General features: G+C 35.4%; 2 protein-coding genes across 16 annotated transcripts in view; both read left to right on the top strand.

Annotated features, from left to right (window-relative positions):
• The window catches only part of prdm16 (PR domain containing 16), a 241,007-nt gene extending 232,840 nt beyond the window's left edge, over nucleotides 1-8,167 (top strand). For 11 of the 12 annotated variants that reach the window (XM_058785357.1, XM_058785354.1, XM_058785353.1 and 8 more), the window contains 3 exons: nucleotides 845-1,066; nucleotides 3,035-3,206; nucleotides 4,712-8,167. In XM_058785357.1, coding sequence (XP_058641340.1) covers nucleotides 845-1,066; nucleotides 3,035-3,206; nucleotides 4,712-4,846 — 529 coding nt within the window. In that variant the 3' untranslated portion in view covers nucleotides 4,847-8,167. The remainder of the gene's footprint in view (nucleotides 1-844; nucleotides 1,067-3,034; nucleotides 3,207-4,711) is intronic. The other variant, XM_058785355.1, reaches the window with a different exon arrangement.
• Nucleotides 8,168-13,641: 5,474 nt separating this feature from the next.
• Nucleotides 13,642-24,988, top strand: LOC131546022 (receptor-type guanylate cyclase Gyc76C). Of its 4 annotated transcripts, XM_058785311.1 has the most exons (9): nucleotides 13,642-13,920; nucleotides 15,043-15,464; nucleotides 15,810-16,138; nucleotides 17,438-17,572; nucleotides 18,757-18,931; nucleotides 19,294-19,392; nucleotides 19,684-19,775; nucleotides 19,961-20,101; nucleotides 24,104-24,988. In XM_058785311.1, the coding sequence occupies exons 1-9, from the start codon at nucleotides 13,754-13,756 to the stop codon at nucleotides 24,350-24,352; spliced, it is 1,809 nt and encodes a 602-aa protein (XP_058641294.1). In that variant the 5' UTR covers nucleotides 13,642-13,753; the 3' UTR covers nucleotides 24,353-24,988. The 4 variants fall into 4 exon arrangements, 3 of the variants coding, with proteins under 3 accessions (XP_058641294.1, XP_058641293.1, XP_058641292.1); XM_058785310.1 differs by having other exon boundaries at nucleotides 15,043-16,138; nucleotides 24,212-24,988; XM_058785309.1 differs by having other exon boundaries at nucleotides 15,043-16,138.
• The last annotated feature ends 297 nt before the right edge of the window (nucleotides 24,989-25,285 follow it).

Below are 25,285 nucleotides of genomic sequence, written 5' to 3'. Positions count from 1 at the left end.
TTTTAAGGTCATTAATTAAGTCGTCCATCATTAAAAAATTCGGACCAGGTTCAGTTTTCTGCTTTTTCGTAACCGTAGCAAACTTTTTGATAGAAAAGGATGACAAATACGAAAAATGCATATGAAAATTTTCGACTCGGTGTGCAATGACCTTAATTCCCAAGTTGGTTGAAACTCGGATAGGAAAGACAAAATGATAGCTTTGAATATGAAAAATAATCACTGAAATGCAGACAAAAGACATACGACAGGAGCCTTCCTTCTGCTAGGGATACTGTTTTCATCAAAAACAAACAAAAAAAAAAGCCATTATAAGAACTGAGTATTTTAAAGGGGACACATCATGGGGAAAAAAGTATTTTTATTTTTGAAATAAAACAGTATGGTGTACTATGTAGTCATATAAACAATCCACCTGCACAATTTGTGGAATTTAAACTGCTTTAAACTTTAAACTAATTTTCATTCATTCATTTTCAAAAGCATTTTGGTTGTGTTTTCCAGTGTGACTTCTAAGGATCATTAAATTATATAAATTTACTTGGAAAAAAAAAAAATCTGATTTCTGATTATCTGAAAACATATTTTGGATTTGTCATGACAAAAATGCTGATTTTTTTTTTTTTTTTTCTGTGACCTTTCCTGTTTGCAAATCAGCATACATTTAGTATTCAAAATCCAGGTATTCAAATTGGTATTTTTGCTTCTCCAGTAATAACAGATGTTGTTTACATATACAGATGTTAAAAGTGCAGCAGTAAAATCAGCCTGTTGAATTCAAAGCATCAAAATAATGATGAAAATGGTCATATGTAAAACTAAATGACGACTGTTTGCATTACAGGTCAGAGTTGACGGAGGAGGAACAGCCTCAGAGTCACGCTCACACCACCTCAAAACTGGAGGAGGAAGATGAGGAGATGGAGGGAGATGATGAAGACGAGGAAGGCTCGTTGACAGAAAAGTCACAGGACGAGACGGCCTCTCCCGCCACTATGGTGCAGGGCACCTACGACGAGGACGAGGAGCCGACCCCTCTGCCTATGTCTTACGAACACACGCGCAGGTCAGCCAAACACATCTGTCTGTTTACTGGAGAAGAGCTTAAACAGGCCAACTCTCACCTAAATGAACACTCAAACTTGCAAAAGATACACAATTATAATCCTACCTTTCTATTATTTGTGAAAGTCACGGTTTTCAATTCATTTTACTGCAACATGTAAAATAAAATAAAAATAGAAAGAAGAAGAACCAATTAAATCAAGCAATAATGAATAATACAATAAAATAATGTTGCTGAAAGAAGTCTCTTATGCTCTCATGGCTGCATTCATTTCAATCAAAAATACAGTAAAACAGTAATATTATAAATTATTACCATTTAAAAGAACATTTCTACTGTCATGTATTTTAAAATTAATTCATTCATATTATTTAGAATTGATATCAAATGAAATGTATAATAATAATTTATTCCTGTGATAAATTTTATTCAACAAGGGTGCATTAAATTGATCAAAAGTGACAGTAAAGGCATTTACAATCTTACAAAAGATTTCTCTCTCAAATAAATTCTGTTAAGCTTCAATCCATCAAAATACTAAAGAATCACTATTTCCACAAAAATATGCAGCACAGGTTTTTTTTTTTTTTTTTGCTGTCAAGCGATTAATCCTATCCAAAAAAGTTTTTGTTTGCATACTATATTTATATATAAATACACATACATACAGTATATATTTTGAAAATATTTACATGTATGTACATTTATATATTTATATTATTATATTTAATATATAAACATAGCATATTTTTCTTAAATATATACATGCATGTGTTTGTATTTATATATACATAATAAATATACACAGTACACATTATATATTATGTAAACAAAAACCTTTATTTTGGATGTGATTAATCGTTTGACAGCACTAATTACAATTGTATTTTTTAATAGTTTTTGCTGTATTTCTGATTAAATTAATGCAGCATTTGTGGGCATGAGATACTTCTTTCAAGTAATTATTTTGGCTCACTTATAACCTTGTAAAGTTACATTTTATAAAGCGAAAAGGATTCGGTTTTGGTTGAGTGTTTATTTAAGATCAGAAGTTGTAGAGACCGAAAATTGATCGTATATAACATCATTACCATGCAACAGAATTACAATGGGCATTCAACACTACAGATCTGTTCCAAAACCCAGTGAGCTGCACAGGTGCACTTACATTGAAAAAGAAAAAAAAAAGCCTGTTTCTGAAGGCATAACTATACGTATCTTTGATAAAGCAGGCAATCCCAGAATTTCTGCCTGCTATATGCTGAATGTTCTAAATCAATTCAGAAGTTCCCTAAGCAGACAGCAAGGCAGCTCACCAGACTGTGGAACAGAGCGTCTGTGGATCACTGCTCGATATGACCCATTTTAGCTGTTAGATGTTGTTGAATCGACATTCATTGTTTCCCATAATGTTTGCTGCTGTGATCCCTCATTGTCTGCCAGTCATCTTAAACTAACACAACTAATCAGCATCTAGTCATCTGTCTGTTTAATCATTGAAACTTTGGCTTGCCAAAACAAAGAAAACGATCCATGCAATTTTGCACCCATGCAATTCAATGGAATTTTTAAATTTAAAGCGTCCAGTTCTATTGCATATCTGTTCTCTCCTTCACTGTCCTCATCCTAAATAGTATTTCTGCTGGAATGCCACTGGCATCTAAATGTTTCAATGATCAGTATTCCGTGGGATATTTTATTCAAGAGCAAGGGAGGCTTATTCCGTTTTTCCCAGCATCTTGTTCAATTCTGCATGGACAGAGAGATGGATAGAGTTCTTGAACGTGAATGTCCATTTGTTTTGTGCTTTCGTCCACTAGTGTGATGACCACTTATATTTTTCATGTTCTGCCACCATTTCATCCACTGCATGCTCCTCAAATGCATCCAGTTCCAATATTTAGATTGCGGTTGTTGGGCTAACTGAGGGTCCCTCCCCTCTCCACACCCCTCCCTATCCCGGTACAGGTGTATTGAGGAGGAAGCAGGTCTATTAGATCTGGAACCTCTGGCTGGTTTCCCCAAAGGCCTGGAGTTCCATAAGGCTGGCGAGGAGCCCTATGACATTAAAGACATTTTTAGCACCTCGGTAGAGTCGGAGGCGCTGAAAGAAACACTTTTCAGACAGGCTAAAACACAGGTATGTGACCGTACCTGCTCCAGAGAGCTGCTACCACGCCATGAGCCCATATCTGCCCCTGTCACGCAAGCGTCAAGAGAAGGAAAGAGAGTCAAAGAGCATCTTATGAATATGGACAAAAAAGTTATTTTTAGTTTTGTCTTTGCAAACTTCCAGAGCAGGACGTTTTGTGGTAGATTGTGACAGAAATGTAAAAAAAAAAAAAAACGGTAAATGAAATAGCATATTTTGAGTAGTCAAGTTGAGTATGTAATTAGCATTCATTATATTATTCATTATGTTTACTAAAATTGATAATAATAGATTTAGGTTTATATATATACTTACAAATTGTAGTCTATTACTGATTACAAATTACATGACAAAAATTGTAGTTAGTAACGTAATCATTACACATTTTAGGTAACATAAGATTATCAGACTACTTAAGACTACTTTTTGATTTATTTTAGATTACTTGTTTATCCCATTGATTTAAATAGGATAATTGTGTACCATATTGATATAAAAATACAAAGAGAAAGAAAACATATCCCGTTCATTGTTATTAACAACATGAAGTGCATTAAACTTTACATTACGTCAAGGTTTTTTTTTTAAACTGTGGTTTGTGAGTTTAATGAAAAGCTAATAAGTAATTAAATCATAAAATTAAATTGATTTGTTTACTTGCATGTCATATGACTATTAACCAACTTCAGAGTATTGTGAACATGCAAATGTGATACTTAATTATTAAAATATTCATTTTAAAAGTAAATATGTTATTCATTATAGCATATACACGTGCTAATAATACACTCAACTTGACTACTACTATTTAGTATATATATAAAATGCATAATGCAAAAATAAAATTATATTTACAGAAATCTTAAGGTTTTTTTTTTGTTTTTTTATTGAGATTGCAGATTCAAAATGTGCCATTTTTGACTAAAACAGTTGGGAATTCCTGCACTGCCTAATCATTGTCATTTTTTTTATTTTGTTTTAGAAATAATATTTTCAATGTTCAACATTGATAAAAATATTAACTGAATGGCATTAACATAACTAACACTATTATCTTTCTGTTTCATTTTTTCGTATTTATAACTTTATACTGTCCTCTGGTCTCAACATTTCATGTGGACTTGTTACATGTCTTATATGTGTTTATCTTTTATACAAGTTAACGGTTGTCCTTTAATATTATGTATCGACAGGAAAAAGTCTGCTTTTGAATTCCTCCTGATATTTTAAGAATTCATATCCAATTTATATGAAATAATTGCAATAATGTCTAATTTATTTTGCATTGCTTCCAAATCCAAATGCTGTTATTTTGTTTTCTGTTGAGCATTCAATAATAGCATGCATGTGGATTTGGAAAGAGTAAATAATGACTGATAAATTGTCTGTCCATGAGTACAGTACACGCTAGCTTCTGAAATGCACAAACCCTTGATAACAGATGATGACTGTTTTGGCTTTGCGATTGAACTGTCCTCCTTTTCTCCATCCAGGCTTATGCAATGATGCTCTCTCTGTCTGAGAACACCAATCTGCATTCATCCTCCCAGAACTCCTTGGATGCCTGGCTCAACATGGGAGGAGGGCCGTCGGAGACGAGCTCCTTTCACCCCCTCAACAACATCTGAGAACACCAACAAGACAAACGAGAGATGGAGGGAGAAAAGAGGAGAGGGCAAGAGACCAACATGAAGAGCTTGTGCAATGCCACAGTAGACGAACCACCACTATGCGTGCAAGGAGGAGAACGTACTGTTGAGTGAAACAGACACAGGAACCAATCACAGATGGGAGAGTTTTAATACATGGCATAAAAACAAGAACTAAATCACCGAATCCCAGCCATACAGCATCGTTCCTGTCTGAAACTAGCCACTATAGTCAAGTTCCCTCCTCATTAGCTGATTCAAGAGGGAGCGATGCATTCGAATGACTCTCAAATCACCTCTCCACCTCATTTTCAATGATATGCATTTCACAGAGACTGCTCTCAAAGGGTTTTACCATGTTCTCGGAGAAGCCCAGGAAGGCTTGAGTGGACAGGGTAGTTGAGTGTTTCTTCAACTGGAGATTTGAACCGTTTCTACACAGCATTCCATTCTCAAGTTGATTTTCTACAGCACTGTACCAAGGTTTCCTTTATATTAGCTCACAGCCGAAGTCTTACAGTAGATCATTACGGTAGACATCAACATTGATTTCCAATGGAAATAGAAGCACTTAAGTCTAGCCCACAACTAGCATGCTAACTTTCCCCTGAAGGCTGAATGCAGTTTGTAAGCCACTGTCTCAAAAAGTAAATGCTGGAAGTCACTGGGAAACCTTTGAGATTTGTGTTCGGCTGCGCGATCTTGTCTCGTCCCCAGCCGAACCTTCATACGATAAATCACGCAGCACGGTTGTTCATGTGTATAGCATCGCGGTCATTGTAATTATTGTTGTTATGGTAAGTATCTTAGCTGTTTAGTCCCAACTGAAAGTTTGTTTTTAAGAGTTAAATTATTCTCCAGTGGGGCAATTGGAAAACTTTTCTCTTTTTCTTGCATTCAGTAATATTATGGGGGTTTTTTTGTTTTGTTTTTTCTATGTGAAATGTTCTTCGGTAAACAGTATTGTTTCTTTTTAAGCACATCTGTGCTTAAATGTTAATATAAGTCTTTAGTGAAGGACCAAATTTGTACAATATTGTTGTATGATGTACAAACTAAGTTAACCATTGGTAGCAGAGAGTGTTGTGTGCCAAATAATCCCCTTTTTTCTTTGACAATCATTTTCCCGAGTGGTCGCCTCCACTGTTGGTAGGTTTTTTTTTTGTTTTTTTTTCTTTTTCTTTTCCTGTTGTTGCTTCTTACATTGATGAGTGTTTGTCTTGTATTTATTTAGAATTTTTTTTTTTTTTTTTGGATTAATGAAAAATGAAGAAAAAATTACTTACCCACTCATTTGAAGGAATGAAATTACTGAAATATCATGGAAATTCAGAATTGTTCAAGCTCTTCGTAGAGAAGCAAGTTGCCAAAATCTGAAATGCAAAAGAATGCGTTTATATTATGAGCACATAATTATGAAGTCTGGTTTATGATGCATCTGTTCAACCATTTAGAAAAGTAGGCACTGCGTGATTTATTACAAATAAAAATAAAAAACAAAATATATTTTAAAAAAAACAAAAAAAAACTTTTTGACTAAAATATCAGGTAACTCAATAGAGGGGCATTATATGTTGACAGTTTTACACATTTTAAGCATCTTCATAAAGGAAATGGGTCGACAGTGTATCTCTGGGTTCAAATCGCATGTTTTCAATGTTCCATTTGTTTGGGAAGAGCCATATACATCAGCCAGTCCTAAATATCATATCAAATTCTACATAATTCAAATACTTAATATTATGCATCCCAGAAGAGACACCATAAGCACGAGGGCTATAAATGGATCACGATCAAATGGTGAGCAGCTACACTTAACGTTCTCAAGAGCGTAGAGAGATGCCCAAATCCATGAATCCTCATCCAACTCCTGAACTGTGAAGCCAGCGAATGAATCGTAAACAGCTGAATGCATATCATGAATGTGTAGAGTAGATTTAATATGTAGGTTATGAGTCAAACTTACCTTCTCTCGGTTGAATGTCTTTTTGGTCAGGAACTCATACTCTCCTCACTTCTTTTTGGACTCTCTGAAATCAGCACTTAAATCCAACACATACCCCCTGTCTGCCTAGTTCATACTTTCCTTCACATCTTAGTACTGATTTTAATGAAATTTTCTAAGCAAGGCTGGTTTTAACAAGCACTTTAACTCTTGGTTCATTTTTATCAGATGCTTTCAAATGAAACAGCAAAACACATTCAAACGTTAGCGTTAAAAGAACTTGTTGGTTTTGAACTTATTTGAAAATATTGTGTTTTCACTGCGAACACAAACCAGGCAAGATGGACTTGACTGGCCTTTCACAGGGAATCCATCTGCTTGATAACGCTGCGTAAAAACTTGCAGCAGTGTCGTATTTCATTATACTACCAGGTGGCGCACTGTGTAATCTTACCTATTTCATACTGTATCTCCTCACTATATCATTTACTCAAACCCTTGAGTAAAAAGCCTGTTTGATGCATAGGATTGCTGGGGATGTCATGGGATTATGAGTATGGAAAAGTCATGTCACATACTACTGTACTTAGCAAGCGCTGTAGGTGAAGAAATTGACCCACACTGTTAAAATCATTATGGAAAATGGTCAAAAAATTAACAATGCAGATGTCCTTGGCCCACTGTTACATTGCAAACAAACGTACCATTTCAAAAACCATAGATAATGTGGTTTCTCTAAAAAAAAAAGAAAAAAAAAAGTGTATAGTATTTCAAAAAAGTAAAAAAGAGACATTGATATGTCTGAAAATTAATTTTAAACATGGGTTTGAAAATAGATGGTGCTTGTTTCATTTGGATATGAGTTGTATATTGCTTCTGTTATGTTTATTAAAAATGTTGTGCATGACTTGTGTTTTAGAGGTCATAATGGTGTCCATTTGTGAAATGTGTATCTTAAATTAAAAAGAAAAAAAAAACAATAAAAAATAATGAACTTGTAGATGCACTTATTGTACATGTGGTTAGGTTAGTAGGTTTGACTTTAAGTCCTGTTTACTGCCTTAAATACTATGGGCAGATGGTTATTGAACTGAACAATATGCTTGTGGCAGAGAAATAATGACAAAATTTAAGGATTGTAGAATAATACTGAAATTCTGAAGTTCTTTTTGATGCTTGTGATTACTGAAGATGTACTTTAGAGCAATTTCATGGAAAACACATGATTCTGATGTTAATTCTGTAGAATAGATATGTATACCAAATGTAATCTTTCCAATGCTATGAAGAATTTATACATGAAATTGATATGCAATAAAAACCTGTGTGCTTTTTATATGAATGCTGTTTTTTAATCATTGGAATAATGTGCTGTAGATGTATGTGTTAATGAGGATGCCAGTTGTTTGCGAAAATGTTCAAAATTTGCAGAGCTGATATCTAGACAAACAATAGAAACGTTTCACTTTATATATGAGAAAAAAGATGCAATGCAGCTAGCATGTTTTTTTTTTTACAGACATTAAATCAGTCACCAAAAAAAGTAAAGGTTTACAGAACTATGTATTATCTTAATTAAATATATAAAATGAAATTAAATAAAATAAAAAAATAAAATAAAATAAACCTGCTCCCCTCAAGAATAGTGAGCTTTTCATTTACTGCTGAATTATAACAGTTACATCTAAGTTTATTAATAATAATGCTCTTAATAATATCAAGCAAAACCATTATTTATATGCTATTTCTCTTCATTAATGAAATAAACAAAATTGGGGCAAGAAGCACCTTGAGGTAAAGCCAGATATCATCTGATTTTTGCAGAATATACAAAATGTGTCTGGCATAATTGTAATTATCTTTTAACGGGTGTCATTAATGTAAAATACTAAATCAAATATTCGTTATACATTTTATGTGTTATTTATTTATTATTTATTTATTTTATTTTAATATAATTTGACAATGATGTAGAATAACTGGATAATGACATCAATCAAATAACAGAAACCCAAAGAAATTCCTTTGGGATGTTATATATATTTGATGAGATGCCACAATAACAATAGAATTCAGACTAAATGATTCCACTCCACTGGTCTATACGTTATGATGAATGATGATAAAAGAAATGTATAATTAATTCATTGGAATAAATAATAAATAAATAACAGTATTGACAGCATAAGTTATAAATATTAAATTCAGTAATTAAATTATGACCTTCAATAATGGCCTTGTGTCTCTAAAAGGTCTAACTTTTTCCATATAAAAATAGAAAACTTGGAAAAATAGAAATAGAAAAATGGAGTGAAGTAAAGGTTTGTGAACACAGATGCATGTTTATATATATATATATATAAACTTTTACTTCACTCCATTTTAAATACTTATTTATTATCATTGTAACAGAGCCTTCAACAGAACATTTCAGTGATGGTCTCAATAGCTTTGTTTGAAGAGTTCACATTTTTATTCATTCACCTCTCCCAAATATCATCCACTAGGTGTCGCCAAAATTTTGGCCAGAACATTTGATACATTATTTTTGTTGTCTAAAATGAAATGACATTTCTATGACAGAAGGTTAGCTGTATTTTAAAAAAAAAAATCTATAAAACTGTAAAACACTGAGACACAGACTGAGACATAATATGATGCCATATCTTCCTTACCTTTTTATAATCTGAGGAACCTTCTTTCACCACAAAGAACCTTTTGTGAAGCAGAAAGGTTCTTCAGATGTTAAAGGTTCTTTATGGAACTTTTTAGACAAAAAGGTTCTTCTATGGCATCGTGAAGCACCTTTATTTTTAAGAGTGTATCTCTTTACATTTTTACACACAATCACAATAACTGATCTTGCATTGTTGCTTCAACACTTGTTGACATGTAACAATAATTTAGATTGGTCTGAGTTTTTTAAGGCGGGCAGGGCAGAGTGTTACATGAAGCTTGTCAGAGAAATTGTAAGGTAAGTGAGCCTGACAAAGTCAATTTCATTCATCACTAATAAGGGTACTAAAGTAATTATAAGCAAGCTTGCCAACAAAGCAAATGTTCATGAACAATGTTTTGACATGTTCTTTCAAATAAAAAAGTTTAATTTAAAAAAAAAAACTTCAAGGTCATTTTAGGTAGAAATGGCTGGTTAAGCTAAAATGGGCCACTTTTCAGCTAAAATGGGCTGTATACACACACACACACTTTTACACAGAGATTGATGGTGAAAATAGGTTTATAGGCCTAGATATGTATCCATACAAAATCTTAACAGTCTTTTAAAATATAATATATATATATATATATATATATTATATCTGCAAAGACTGCCTTTGAAGGGAATGCAGCAAGAGATCTAACTGGCCTTACTAGGTGCAATGTAAAGACCAACAGTATACAGGAAATGTTCAAGTGTTTTTGTGTTTTGTATCAAAGATGTCCTAATCTTTAACAAAACGTTTGACAAACAAATATTTGACAAGCACACACACATACATGCACACAAAAGACACCAATGCACAGAAACACACACCTATATAACATGATCAGTTTATTTTTAATTGCATTGTTTAATGAAATATTCCTTCAACTTTCTATTTAATGAAATACATTTATGGTGTTGTTGGTATGGCACACTAAAGACAATAGTGTCAATTTACTGTTAAAAATAAAATGATTTCAGCTGAAATGACCTGGCCCATTTTAACTGAACTGCTGGCCCATTTTACCTGAATGTTGCGCCGTGGCTCAAGAAGGTACCTGCTGATATTCTAACTCTTATAATTTTAAAACAATTATACTTTTTCACATTTAAAAAAATATTTATATATTTAAGAGACCCATGATAATTTATAAGAATATCATTAGATCTCATGCATAGCTTATTTGATGGTATTTAATTTTAATTCAACTTTATTTCCAGACTCAAGGTCCATTAGCAAGAAACACACAATACAACCCAAAACAATACACATTAAAAAAGACAGTTATCCCAATAGGTCCTCATAGAGGACTGATATCGCACATCAGTAAGCCTAGGGTTTGACAACAACATCATAATATTATTATGTGAAACATCCAGCCGACAAATACATTTATACATCAATTTTATTATAAGCAGAGGCGGACAAAGTACACAACTCCATTACTTGAGTGAAAGTACAGATCCTGCTGGCCAAATATTACTCCATTACAAGTGGAAGTTGTAAAGTAGTTAAGTAAAAGTACAGAAGTACTTGCTTTTAAAAGTACTTAAGTACAAAAAGTACATTTCCTTTTTTGTGTCAATGCACTGTTTTATTATTGTTGTATGTAATATTTGCAATACCTCTGCAGCAACTTACAATACATTACACCGCTACTGAATACACTGACTAGCTTGTAGTATCTCTGGAATAAAGAGCTTTTAGAATGTTAAAAAATATATATTTAACACCCACAAAAGCAGGATGGTGGTGATCTCACACAGTGGACAGTGAAATTGCTGTAAATACAGAGTGATAAGAAAGAGAAGAAAAATCAAACCTGCTTTAAAACCCAGCAACACAGCTGTAGCTGTATAACTTTACAACAGCAACACTTTTTTAACAAAAAAAGAAAAACAGCAAGACTTATTTGACATCAAAACAAAAATTTCAAAAATGCTGTCTAATCGCTCTCGCAGTACTTTGACGTCACACACAGAACGGTCTGTGCTGTGCTGCTTCAGGTCCAACACCTGTGTTTTATTAGGAGATGCACAACCGATCTTCTGTGGCTTTAATATTTTCACTAACACAATTTAGCAAAATCAGACAATATTGTGTCTAATATATACCACATTATTAACTTCTTATTAAATTGTCGTAAATAAATATCACATTTGCAACTGGTCAGTGTTCAAAAAATGCTGGGGAATCATTTCGTGTAGCCCTACAAGAGTAATTACTGATAAACTGTCTGAAAAAAAAAAAAAAAAAATCACCCACTGAAGTTGGTACATAGTAATGACTACTTCGAGGACCTTGATAGAAATGTAGTGGAGTGAAAAGTACAATATTTGTCATATAAGTCATAAGTTTCCAGAAAAATATAATGCTCCAGTAAAGTACAGATACTCAAAAAGTGTACTTAAGTTCAATACTCAAGTAAATTAGTTACTGTCCGTCTCTGATTATAAGTAATTTACCAAAACGTGGCCCATTTTAGCTGACTTTACCCTAAGTGATGTAAATGAGTAAATAATGGCAGAATGTACACTTTGTGGTGAACCATTGCTTTAAAATACACTTATTTTGATGTGTCGACTAACACAGGCTACTAAAGCACATGTGAAGAACTTGATTAGCCTACCATTTAAACTGTAGTGTGTGATATATCCTATGAAGTACAAGCTCTAAATTATGTGTTAGATTTGAGATTAAAGAGATAAATGATATTAGAGGAAAATATCGTCATTACCTTTCAATCTGCTTCAAATGTATTTGTGAGAAATCCAGCCACATCATTAAAAAGCATGCATGGTAGTGTCGGTGTCTGTCAGGCACTAGATGGCGCTTTGCTGAATTTTTCAGTAGATTTTGCTTTGCGCTCACCTCTGAGAACCTTTAAAGTTACTCTTGTTTTCAGTGCACAAGAAATGCCACGCTAACTTTTAATACTTTTTGTCAGTGGAGAAACCATTTCACTGAATACACTCTGAAAAATATTGCTGAAAAGCTTTGCATTATTTAGATGCAGATGTGCTGATAACAGCTTGTGTGTGGTGTAATAAGCATAAAATTGCATTTTAATACAGTTATTAAATTATTCATTTATATTTATGTTCATGTTTGTGCTTAATTAAATGCTTCTCTTGGTTGATTTGAATAAATATATTACAATTTCGGTTTTCAATAAAAAACCTTTTCTCTTTCGTATTTGCATTTATAGTAGGCTGTGAAAAGGAGAATTAATATTTTCCAGATCCAGTTAATTTATAGGCTAATATATTGCAGGTGCAAACTAAAGGCGCCCTAAGCAACTATTTTAGCCTACTTAAGAAAATAAAAGTAATTTACTGAAACCATATAATTTGCTAACTATAAATGTTAATAGTTTACTAACATTAACAATCATATTGCATTATGCTTAACAGATCAAGTAAATTACGAATGGCATTAAACTTTATGGAATATAGCCTATCATAGCTTATTAAATATATTTGACTATAGGCTAAGCGTTTGCAGTGTTTAAGTGATACCTGTCATTAACACATAATTGCCTAATATCTTTAATCCTTTATTTTAGTCCAGAAAGCTGCACGACATTCAAAACATTCCCGGTGCAAAACATTAGGCCTATTCTTGATAGATAGATAGATAGATAGATAGATAGATAGATAGATAGATAGATAGATAGATAGATAGATAGATAGATAGATGGATAGATAGATAGATAGATAGATAGATAGATAGATAGATAGATAGATAGATAGATAGATAGATGTGTTTGTTTGTTTATTTATTCATTCATTCATTCACCTCCAATTAGTAATGTGTTATGAATGATATTTCCGTGTACATGTTGGCAGTTGTTTAAACGAATAGTGATGAATAATTTCGTAACGAGCGCGAGGAAAGAAAGTGTGAACAAAGATGAATAAAAGAGACGAATAACATTATTTAAATGTTCATTACAGAAGCCTACATGTAGGCTACACGTCAGTAAGAAGAAGAAAAAAATGTGATTAATCAAATATCATCTGTCTGTAGCAACCATAACCCAGCAATTAAAACTACGTCACATATTGCATCAAACTGCACATCAAAGACGAGCAGAGACACACACACACACACACACTCACACGATGAGCTTATTTTCAGGAAAAGAAGACGGTCAAATATGATATTATAGCGTTTGATTTGGATATTGCCTCAAGAGACTTAAGTTAAAGTAGTTTGAAATACAAGGGCAATCTCATGTCATCGCTGGAGTACATGAAAAAGGATTGTTTCGCGTCTGGGACCCTGTCTTCGGCCTCTCTGAAGGGCACTTTAACTAGAATCAACAGCCGGAGACATAAAGCCCGAAAGAAGATCTCACCCCAAAACAAAGAGGAGCCAGAAGCAGAATGTGACGCTTGCAGGTAACAAACAGTTACGGTATTTATTTACAAAAAATAAATAAATAAAAATAAATGCTATTTGTAGTAACAAGTAGTCATTTAGCGAAATGATTAAAATGTGTTTAATGTTAATATTTCTTATCAATTACGTTAATATTTGTTAATACGGTGTGACAATCTGCTGTTAATTTATTAGCCTATATAAAACGAATACTCTCTGAATTTAAAGCGAATAAGGGAATTATTAATAGAAGGACCCCTTATCATGCGTTTTAACCAGAGTTTGGTAGATTACTTACAAATTTAGGCCATTACTGATGACAGGTTACATGATGACTGGAGCCCGGTCTCATGAAAGTACTTATAAATAGTACGCCAAATAAAAACGAAAACTCGTGGTATTGATACGCAAAGATTGACTTTGGCGTGTATATGCTACGCAATGGGTAGGATTAGGGTTGTGGGGTGGATGCGTATCATATACATGCCAAAGTCCGTTTTTGCGTATCAATATCACGAGTTTTCGTTTTTATTTGGCGTACAAAAATATATTCTAAAAGTAATCAAAAGTAGTCATTTTAAGTAATGTATAATGACTACTTTTTGATTACTTTTAGAATATATATTTGTTTTTGTTTGTTTGTTTTAAACGTACTAGTAAACGTACCATATTGATAAAAAAGGCAAAGAGAAAGAAAATGTATTCCCCTTTTTTATATCAACATCATAAAATGCATTAAACGGGTTTGTGAGTTGATTAAAGATTGTTTCATACATGGTCTAATTGCATGAGGGGTGCTTTTCCCACCAAATTAAGAAGCAAATTCAGTCACTACCCAGCTCTGGTTTTAACTTATGTCTGTTAACTATAACAGATGTTTGTTAACTCATATTAACAAACAGGACGCCAAATTGTCTGCTTAATTTTATTTCAAGATGTGGTTGAGTATTAGAAACCCAAGTTACATTTAAAATGCAGAACTGCAAGCCCTTTTTGCAATATATTTAATCAGTTGGTATTTTGATGATGTTAAGTGGATGTCGTAGCAGAGTAAACACTGGTTTAGTTCATCAATAACCATGAAGTAAAATACTTAAATACTCCCCATACATGACTGAGTTTTGTTTACGCTCTTTTCACAGGCTGTCTTTACTCAGTTGTGGCAGTCGCAGCCGAACTGTTCGCAGAATCCTGATCGCTTGTGTAATCTCTTTCCTGGCTCTTCTCTCTGCTGTGACCATGGACTTCAACTCATCTTTGGCTCAATGGCAAGCCACTGAAGTTTCACTTAAAGAGCTTACATGCTGTAGGACAAATGTTACGCTCAGACTCGTTATGGAGCTCCAAACATTAAGAAACCTCAGTTCAACAAGAGAGAATACAGTTTATAATGTCAAGCAAGAAAGCTTTCTCAGCTCCTGGTCATTGGTAATGCTCACAGTTAACCGTTGTTGTTCTAGTACTGATATGGACAGTTTGGGTCAGCCCTGTGGTGCTGAGTTACTTGAGTTTTGTGAGCATCTTCAATCCAACCTTTCAGAGTTTCTCAATGCTACATGGAGAGGTGAGTTAATGGATGCTAATGAAACCACAGTTTTTACTCTAGCAATTGAGAAGATATTAAATGCATGGGGCATCAGAGATGTTGACATTGGTTTCCTCAAACGCAACATAGACTGGACAGATGTCCTTGCTCTGAAACTGCTTTTAACTGTCCAGGAGTTGAACTATCAGTGGATAACAGGGGAAAATAAAGTAGATGAAATATGGCATGCAACAACACTCATGTCAGTCATAAAAGACATGTCTGAAAACCTCCACAACTGTTGGATGGAAAATTTAGAGCTAAACCAGAGTAATATAAAAGATTTAATCTTCTCTACTGCCACAACTTCCAATGGATCCACAGAGCTGATGCTGGCCTTGGAGAACACGCTGAGATGCTTTCATGCCAGAGCTGGATGGGCTCTGAAACTGAAATCCAGAGACATCTCGTCCAGCATCAGTCTGAAGATCTGCCTGCTTGCCATCGCCTGTCTCATTTACCCCATAGTGCTGCTCTCCTTCAAACAAATGACAGAATGGATCCAGGACTACGCTCAGAGCCTCAGGGAGAAGACAGAAGACCTGAAGAGAGAACGACGTCTTGCAGAAGATCTCCTTCATCAGATGCTGCCCAAATCTGTGGTTAAGCAGCTACGCCAACACAAACACGTAGAGGCAGAGAGTTATGAGAAGGTACATGGTTTTAAGCTTTCTATTTCTGCATATAGTTTTATTTAACAAATCAAACTTATGTCTAAAAAGACAAGCATATTCATCAGGGATGTTGGCAAGATGGCAGTGTCAGAAAAGCGCACATGCTGCCATTCTGTTTGTTCTTTTTGTTGTAGTAATTGCCTGTAATTATGGTATTCCATATTCATCAGGAGATAAAACAGCTCACGAGGGAGTGGGGTAAATGACACATGTCTGTAAGAGCAATTTGTGCACCTGAAGCCTGTCCCCTTAGATTTAGAGCACTTGAAACTAGACATTTTGGAGAAATAGACATATGTAGCAGAACGAGTATACATTTCATAATAGCAACACAATATCTACACTGAAAAAAAAATGGTAATCTAAAAACGGTAACATCTAAAATAGTAAAATAGCTGGTTTTATTTGAGTCAAATCACTGAATACATTAATTTATAACAACAAACTCATTTATATGCATTAAATCAGGTAGAAATAGCTCTTTAAGTTAATAATTGCAGGTTAACATGTTTTACAGTGTGTGCTAAGTATGTGTAAGATAAATAAACATAACAGATTCATGGCAGATTACATTTATTAGCGGTTTATTACTTGTTTATTACATTTATTACTTGCTATTATTATTATTTCTTGCACTTAGGGGTTAGTGATATGAACAAATCCCTGGTGCTCAGCATTTAACTTGCATCTAATGCATCCTGCGCCGTTCATGCTCCAAAAATAAATGCTGCTGCAAATCCTGCAGTTTGTTATGAAGTTGAGCAGATTTTCACCTGTGGATGAATATCAGGTTACACTTTATATTAGGTGGCCTTAACTACTATGTACTTACATCAAAAAATAAGTACAATGTACTTATTGTGTTCATATTGTATTGCAAAACACTATTGCAGCTATTGAGGTGGATACAGGTGAGGTTAGGGACAGGTTTGGTGGTATGGGTAGGTTTAAGGGTGGGTTAAGGTGTAAGGGATGGTTCAACAGTGTAATTATAAATGTAATTACAGAAATTAATTACAGATGTAAGTATATATAGGTATTTTTAAAAATATAAGTAAAATGTAAAAACATGTATGTACACAATAAGTGCATTGTACCAAATGATTAATTCAAATGTAAGTACATAGTAGTTAAGGTCACCTAATATAAAGTGGGACCGAATAGCAATGCCAATGAAACTACATAGCAGCACGCCAAAAAAAATGTGTTGTGGTTTTCTTGATTAGCTATGCCAGGAATTGTGTCTAGGAAGTAACTAACACACATATTATTTTCCAGGTGACTATTTTTTTCTCAGACATTGTGGGTTTTACTGTGATATCAGCCTCCTGCACTCCACTACAGGTTGTTGAGATGCTAAATAACCTCTACATGTGCTTCGACACTCGCATTGACTCCTATGATGTCTACAAGGTATCAACATACTCTGAAACTCATAATCAATCACACATAAATTCTATGAATTATCATACAGCAAATCATCACAGCATATCTGTCTTATGCTAAGGTTATGCTTACAGTGCTCAAAGGAACATTTTCCCCAGACATTTTTACAATCAGTTTTTAGGAACTTTTTTATTAGTAGTATTATTTAATTGTGACTCCAAATTCACATTACCCTTAAAAAATAATAATACATCTTATACTGATTGGTGCAATGATGTATTACAAAACTTCTAAAGAAAAATTTTGGAGAAGATTTTATTTTTTTTTTAAGAAATAACACTTGTTCAGCAAGGATTAAATTAATCAAAGGTGACAGTAAATACTTTTACACTTTTACACTCTTTTTGAACTTTGTATTCATCAAAGAATCCTGAAAAATGCATCACTGTTTATACAAAAAATATTGTGCAGTGCAAGTGTTTTATATATATATATATATATATATATATATATACATTGAGCAGCAAATCAGCATATTATAATGATTTCTGAAGGATCATGTGACACTGAAGACTGGAGTAATGAAAATTAAACTTTAAAATATTAAAATACCAAATATATTAAATTGCAATAATATCTCACTGTATTTTGATTAAAGAAATGCAGCATTGGTTAGAATAAGAGACTTGTTTCAAAAACATTAAATTAATGTACCAATAGCAAACTTTTGAACAGTAGTTCAGTATTTACAAAAGATATACCCGATTATATATGTATCTCAACCCTGCTGAAAAAAACAATAGACACTATCACAAATTTTTTAATGGTTTTACTGGTTATAATGGGAATTGTATTGGTTTTAATGGAAACTGTAATGGACCATGTGGGTCTCTCTACTGGTAATTGGTCGCTTTCTATTGGTGGCTTGTGAAAACCAATAAATCCTAATGGAATATGTCCCAAAACACACTACAAAAAAATTTTTTAAAATAGTTTTAATGGTTAAAAGTTGATGGTTTGTAATGTTTGTAATGGTATTTGTAGTGGAAACCATTAGAATTTTTTGTGATGGTTCTATTGTTTGTTTGTTTTTTCAGCAGGTAAGTTTAAAGGTGTATTCTTAATGCTGATGTACTGTAATGAAGAACTCTGCAGCTAGATTAAACACATACAGTATGTCTTTACTGAGCGTCTGTGTTTGAATGAAACAGGTGGAGACTATAGGAGACGCATACATGGTGGTCAGTGGACTGCCAGAGAGAAACGGAGACAGACATGCAGATGAGATCGCTAAAATGTCTCTGGACCTGGTGGCTGCGGTCAGACAGGTGCCAATACCTCACATGCCTAACAAACGCCTTCAGCTCCGAGCCGGCATACACACAGGTCTGTGTGTCTGTATCCTGTGTTTACACAAAAAAGATTTATTAATAATAAAGGTGCCACATAGTAAATGACTAAAACATGAATACATGAATAATTTTGTTACGTTACATCTTAGACCTGTAACTTAAAGTCAGTGTGAAATTAAAATTTACCATATTTGCTTTCCTAATTAACGTCCCCGATCTTATTTGTCATAATGCAGCTTTTCTAAAATCTTGCCAATATTTTATTAATGATAGTTAGCATTAATGTAATAAAGACTACAACAATAATAAGAAATAACAATAGATTTGATATATGATATATAAATATGTTTATAGTAATTCACAGTGTTGTCTTTCATGTCTCTCATACTACTTAAGGTCCTTGTGTAGCTGGCATTGTTGGGTACAAGATGCCGCGGTACTGTTTGTTTGGAGACACAGTCAATACGGCCTCTCGGATGGAGTCCACCAGCCTGCGTACGTTCATCTGTCTAGTTAACATATGCAGCCTTTTAATCTTGATCTTTTTTGTTCCTCCAATGCAGAGGTCCTGAATATTTTCACTCACAACATCACCATAGAGACCTCATCATATTCCTTCATATGTTATAAACTGAGCTCATGAGAGCCTCCATTTCAGGCATGACATTAGCATGCGGCTAAGCTAACAACACTGTCTGAGTTTCACCTCAGCACCAATGTAGCTTCTGCTCGTTGGCCATTTTGCATAACAGGGGAACATTAATGTTTCTTTGATCTGGTCTTTAGCACACAAGATTCATGCAAGCTCTGCTACATACCTGGCACTCATGAAGGACAATGCATATGAACTGCAGTTACGCGGTGAGATTGAAGTAAAGGTGAGAATCAGATCTATAAAAGTACTATATGCTAAGCCGTTGAAACCACAACCATGTTCCTGTTGGATTATCTGTATGTTCTTATATCATGAGTTGAAGTTATCACAGAAGATTAATAAAAGGTTTGTCTTCATAATATTTCATCAAAATGCAACAACTTAATGTGACATTACTGTGGTTTTCAGGGAAAAGGAAAAATGAACACTTACTGGTTGATTGGTCACAAAAACTACAGTGTTCAGAATGACAGTTTGGTGTGTCACTGGAACCCCAATATCTCAAGAAAGAAAAAGACCCCTGTAGGGAGCAACGTGTCGATAGAGAATGTAAGTGTTCAACTTCTACTACTTTTACTTTTGAAACATATACTACCGTTCAAAGGGGTCAGTGAGATTTTCTAAAAGAATTGAACAGTTTTATTCAGCAAGGAAGCATCAACTGGTGGTAAAGACTTTTATTGTTACTATACTGTGTGTGTGTGTGTGTGTGTGTGTGTGCGTGCGGCGTTTTGTGACAAATGAGGACATAGATTTGTATAATGACAAGGGTATGAAAGGTATTACAAGGAGAAGGTGACTTTTCAGGACATTACCCCATGTCCCCACTTTTCAAAACGCTTATAAATCACACAGAATGGAGTGTATTGAAAATGTGAAATAGCAGAAAGTTTCCTGTAAGGGGTAGGGTTAGGTGTAGGGTTGGTGTAGGCACATACAGTTTGTACAGTATAAAAACCATTACGCCTATGGGATGTCCCCACTTTTCACAAAAACAAACATGTGTGTGTGTGTGTGTGTGTGTGTGTGTATATAAATTCAATTATTTTCTTTTGAATGTTTTATACATCAAAGAATCCTTTAAAAAAATTATGGTTTCCACAGAATATTACAACAATTTTCAGTCGTAATAATAATCTAAAATGTTTCTTGAGCAGCAAATCAACATATTAGAATGATTGCTGAAGGATCATGTGACATTGAAGACAGGAATAAATTACATTTTAAAATATATTCAAATACAAAACAGTTTAAACTGTAATAAAATTTCACTACATTTCTGTTTTCAAATAAATAAAGCCTTTTTGAGCAAAGAAAAAAAAAGGTTACACTTTATCTCGATAGTCCACTTTAGACATTCTACTAACTATAAGTAACTTTGTAACTACATGTCAACTACATGTCTACTAACTCTCAGTAAGGTAGGTTTAGGTTTAGTAGAATAAGTTGACATATACTTGCAAAGTTTCTAATAGTCAGTATGTTGTATGTTGTGGACCCATTAAAGTGTTAGCAGATATTAAGCAGACAGTCTACTAATACTCTAATGACTGCCAGTTGACATGTAGTTGCAAAGTTACTTACTGTTAGTAGAATGTCTAAATGTGGTTTTAACAAGATTTTTGTCAAATTATGATCAATAAATGGGGAGGAGCCCCATAATTTTCTGGACTGCAGTGGTGGCGTGATACTGTAGAGCCTAAAGTGTCTGTCTAAAGTAGTCTGTAAATTTATTCTGAACACCATGTCCTAACCAGTGTGTCACAATGTGATTCTAGATTTTTGTCCTTACCAGCCACTTCTGCTAAGACATTTCGTTAATCATTTGGTTTTAATTTCTGTTCTGTAACAATAGATAACACTCACAGTTTCAAAATATCCATCCACATTCAACTGTATTAAATACAAGCTCAGGAGCACGGTGACTGACCTCGCCCAACAGGCAACAAAGGTCATGGTGCAGTCCCTCAGCAGGTGATGTCTACCATGGTAGTCTTGGAGCTCCATCTCTGGCTGAACCTGGCTGAGATGCATGACGCCGGCAAAGTTCGCTTGCTAGACGTCTTCCAGTCCAGGCTTCTTTGGCAACACTGACGAGGACTTTGCCCAGCAGATGGAGGCCATTAAGCACATCTTGCCTTAGCATGACACTCCTTACGGTCACCAAGAATGACCATCCTGCCGCTGGCCACTCACTACCCACATTCTCAATAAAAGTGCAGTTTCCTTCATCTCTGGGCCAGACGTGTCGGCTTGAGACAGTAAACGACGCTCTGCTTCCTCATTGTCAGTCTCGACAGATTATTTTGCCATGCAAGAGGTTGCGGGATTCAGAGAATCCTTGGTGCCGCTTGCACAGAGTTTGGGGGCCTGGCCAGCGCTCCCCAACTCATCTCCCTGGCTCATTTGGACAATTTTATTCGGCTATGCGATTCAATTCACCAGACGCCCTCCCAGGTTCAGGGGCATCCTCTTTACATTGATAACAGACAGAGATGTCCCTGTCCTATGTGCAGAGATCACATTCCTCTTGGTAAAGGATGGGATAGAGCCTGTCCCTCCAGCCGAGATGAAATCAGGGTTTTACAGCCCATTTTGCATCATACCCAAGAAGACAGTACAACGATAACAGTACAACGTCCTCCTCTTTGGGCTGTCCCTGTCTCCCAAAGAGACTCCCTGTCTCCTTTGTGTGCATATTCACAAAGGTCACGGAAGGTGCCCTGTCTTTACTACGGGAGAAGGGCATCAAAGTCCTCACCTATCTCGATGACTGGCTTATATTAGATCACTTGCGAGATCTGTTGTGTGAGCACAGGGACTTGGTGCTTCAGCATCTCAGCCAGTTGGGGTTTTGGGTCAACTGGGAAAAGAACAAGCTCTCCCATGTGCAGAGCATCTCTTTTCTAGATATGGAGCTGGACTTGGTCAACATGACAGCGTGCCTCACGAATGAGCAACTGCCTGATGACTCCAGGATGGGCTGGGACTCTGTATACAACGGGCACACAGCTTCGGGCTCCTGGATGGGACCTCAACTGCGGTGGCATATCAATTGACTCGAGTTGCTGGCAGTACTGCTTGCTCTTTGCCCGTTCAATCCACTGCTGCAAGGCAAGGAGACTCCATCCCCAGGTGGTCCAGCTAATTTGCAGTCGAATCAGGGAAGCCCAGGTAGGCCTGTTTGCTTCCCAGGAATCCTCCCACTGCCAGCAGTATAGTTATGGGGACACTATACTGTAAAAAGCACTGTCTTTAGGATGAGAAGTTAAACCGAGGTCCTGACTTTCTGTGGTCATTAAAAATCCCATGGGACTTCTCGTAAAGAGTAGGGGTGTAACCCTGGTGCCCTGGCCAAATTCTCTCCACTGGCCCTCATCAATCATGGCCTCCTAATAATCCCCATTCAGTGAATTGGCTCTATCACTCTCTCTTCTCTCCACCTGTAGCTGGTGTGGTGAGCGCACTGGCGGCGTTGTACTGTGGCTGCCATCGCATTATCCAAGTGGATGCTGCACACTGGTGGTGTGCATATGATTGTAAAGCTCTTTGGGTGTACAGCAGTACACAATGAAAGTGCTGTATATCATTTATTCATTCATTTATTCATTCATTGATCCATACTGGCCCACCCGGACCTAGTTTTTCGATCTCATGCTCCTTGCAACAGCCCCTCCCTGGAAAATCCCCATGACTTTCCTTCTCCTTTCTCATGGGCAGGGCACTATCTGGCACCCACGTCCCGATCTGTGGAACCTGCAGGTCTGGCTTCTGGACGGGATGCGGCAGACCTCACTGGCCTTTCACAGGCTGTGATAGAAACTGTCACTCAGGCTAGAGCCCCCTTTACAAGTCAGGCCTATACTCTGAGGTGGGGTCTGTTTGTTGACTGGTGTTCCTTTCGGTGAGAGAACCCCCAAATATGCACGGTCAGTGTTGTGCTTTCCTTCCTGCAAGAAAAGTTGGAGCGGAGGCTTTCCCCATCCACTGAAAGTGTATGTCGCCACCATAATGATGAATGTGACTGACTAAAAGGGAAACGTATCGGTTATGTTACATAAACCTCATTCTGTGAAGGTTACATCTCTCATGCCACAACCCTGAACTGCGCTGAATGCCGGGATGCTTTCTCGGCTTCTCAGCACAAATCTGAATGAGTGGATGCATGCCGCCATCTTATATACCCGTGTGGACAGGGAGTGGCTTGCCACTCGCCAGTATTCATTGGCCATTTGCTTTTAATGCTCAGAGGTGTTTGAGGCTCCCAAGTGAGTCCCCTAATGTCAGTGTCGACGTAACATCTCAGTTCCCTCCTTCGAACGAGGGTTACATAACGTAACCGAGATGATCTTCATTGAATCATAGATGTCAATAAACCTTTACTTTTAAGAGCGTAGCTTGTCAAAAAATTGTTACATCATGCCTGGTTTGGACTCAATGCAACTTTTCTTTCTGCCATAATACATATTTACATTTATCGTTATTGCAGAAGCTGTTACTGCATTGTGATTAGACTTTACATTAATACAACATCTGCACCACATTTTTCAGTCCAGCATCACTGTCCAGAGTATAGGTGACAGTATCACACCAGCCTCTCAACCTGAAGTCCTGCCCAAACTGGAGGGGTCAGAGGTCACACTGTGCGTTTCTGCACAGGTGGAGAACTGCGCAAGCAGCTTCGGGACGCTGGGATCGATGGTGGGGGCGCTGCAGGGGGAGCAGGAGACGGAGGAACGTCCACATGGCCAACACAACGATAAAACTTCTCTGCTTCCTGGCGCAGTGTCACACAGCTGATCTGCACTGTCCAAGTGAACAAAATAATGCGCACAATATATTTTTTGTGATTTTGTATGAAGGTGTATGAGTGTGCAGTATGCTATGTGGCCCTTTATTGTACTGTATATTTCAAATATACTTTATTTTATATTTCCCCTTTAAAAAACTGTATTTTTCCAGTGTTTTAATACATCTAAATCAATAACGAAATTATATTGGTCATATATATATTTTAATATATGGTTATCTAAATGTATTGTTACGATATTTTAGGCATTTACTAGTAGCCATATTTGTAGCTACTTGCTTTCAAACCACAAAACTCAGATTTTCATGCTCCTGAAGAACATTTTTTAAAACGTTTTGAAACTGGAAAGTTTCAATTTGGAGGAAAGACATCTGTGTGGTTTCGCTGTTACAATTTGCCATAATATTTCATCTTCTTCTACTGTCAAAATAATGCTGCTTATTATGAAACCTCACATAATTTAAAAAACAGGATTAAATGTTTAGGCGAGAGGCAGCTATTAGCTTTTCTTTCAATATTTTATTTGTAAGGTGAGAATAGTTATCAAGTATGTTCAGAGTTACCTGTCTCAACCCAGTGTTATTAATGTTTCTGTTATATTTCAGTTATTGATGTTATTGATTTAATTTTGCCACTGTTCAGTTTTTCAGAACTTTCTTGTTTTTTGTTTTCATTTCATAGAATAAAAATGTTTTTTTGTGTTTTCATGGATACTGTATAGTGTTCTTGATCACATCTGTCTTTTGTTAAACGTGTTTTAATTTATTTATGTTTTTTTTTTTTTTTTTGTGACAATCAATTTAAAGTGAGTTACACTGGTTTTAAATACTACAAATTAACAGGTGTCGGTTTATTTGTGCATTTGACCAAATTCTACATTGTATATATTAGGGAAATATATACAAATAAGGTGTTGTTGTTGT

Source organism: Onychostoma macrolepis, chromosome 08 (assembly GCF_012432095.1).
Source record: "Onychostoma macrolepis isolate SWU-2019 chromosome 08, ASM1243209v1, whole genome shotgun sequence".
Taxonomy (NCBI): Eukaryota; Metazoa; Chordata; class Actinopteri; order Cypriniformes; family Cyprinidae; genus Onychostoma; species Onychostoma macrolepis.
This window is presented reverse-complemented; position numbering and strand designations above follow the sequence as displayed.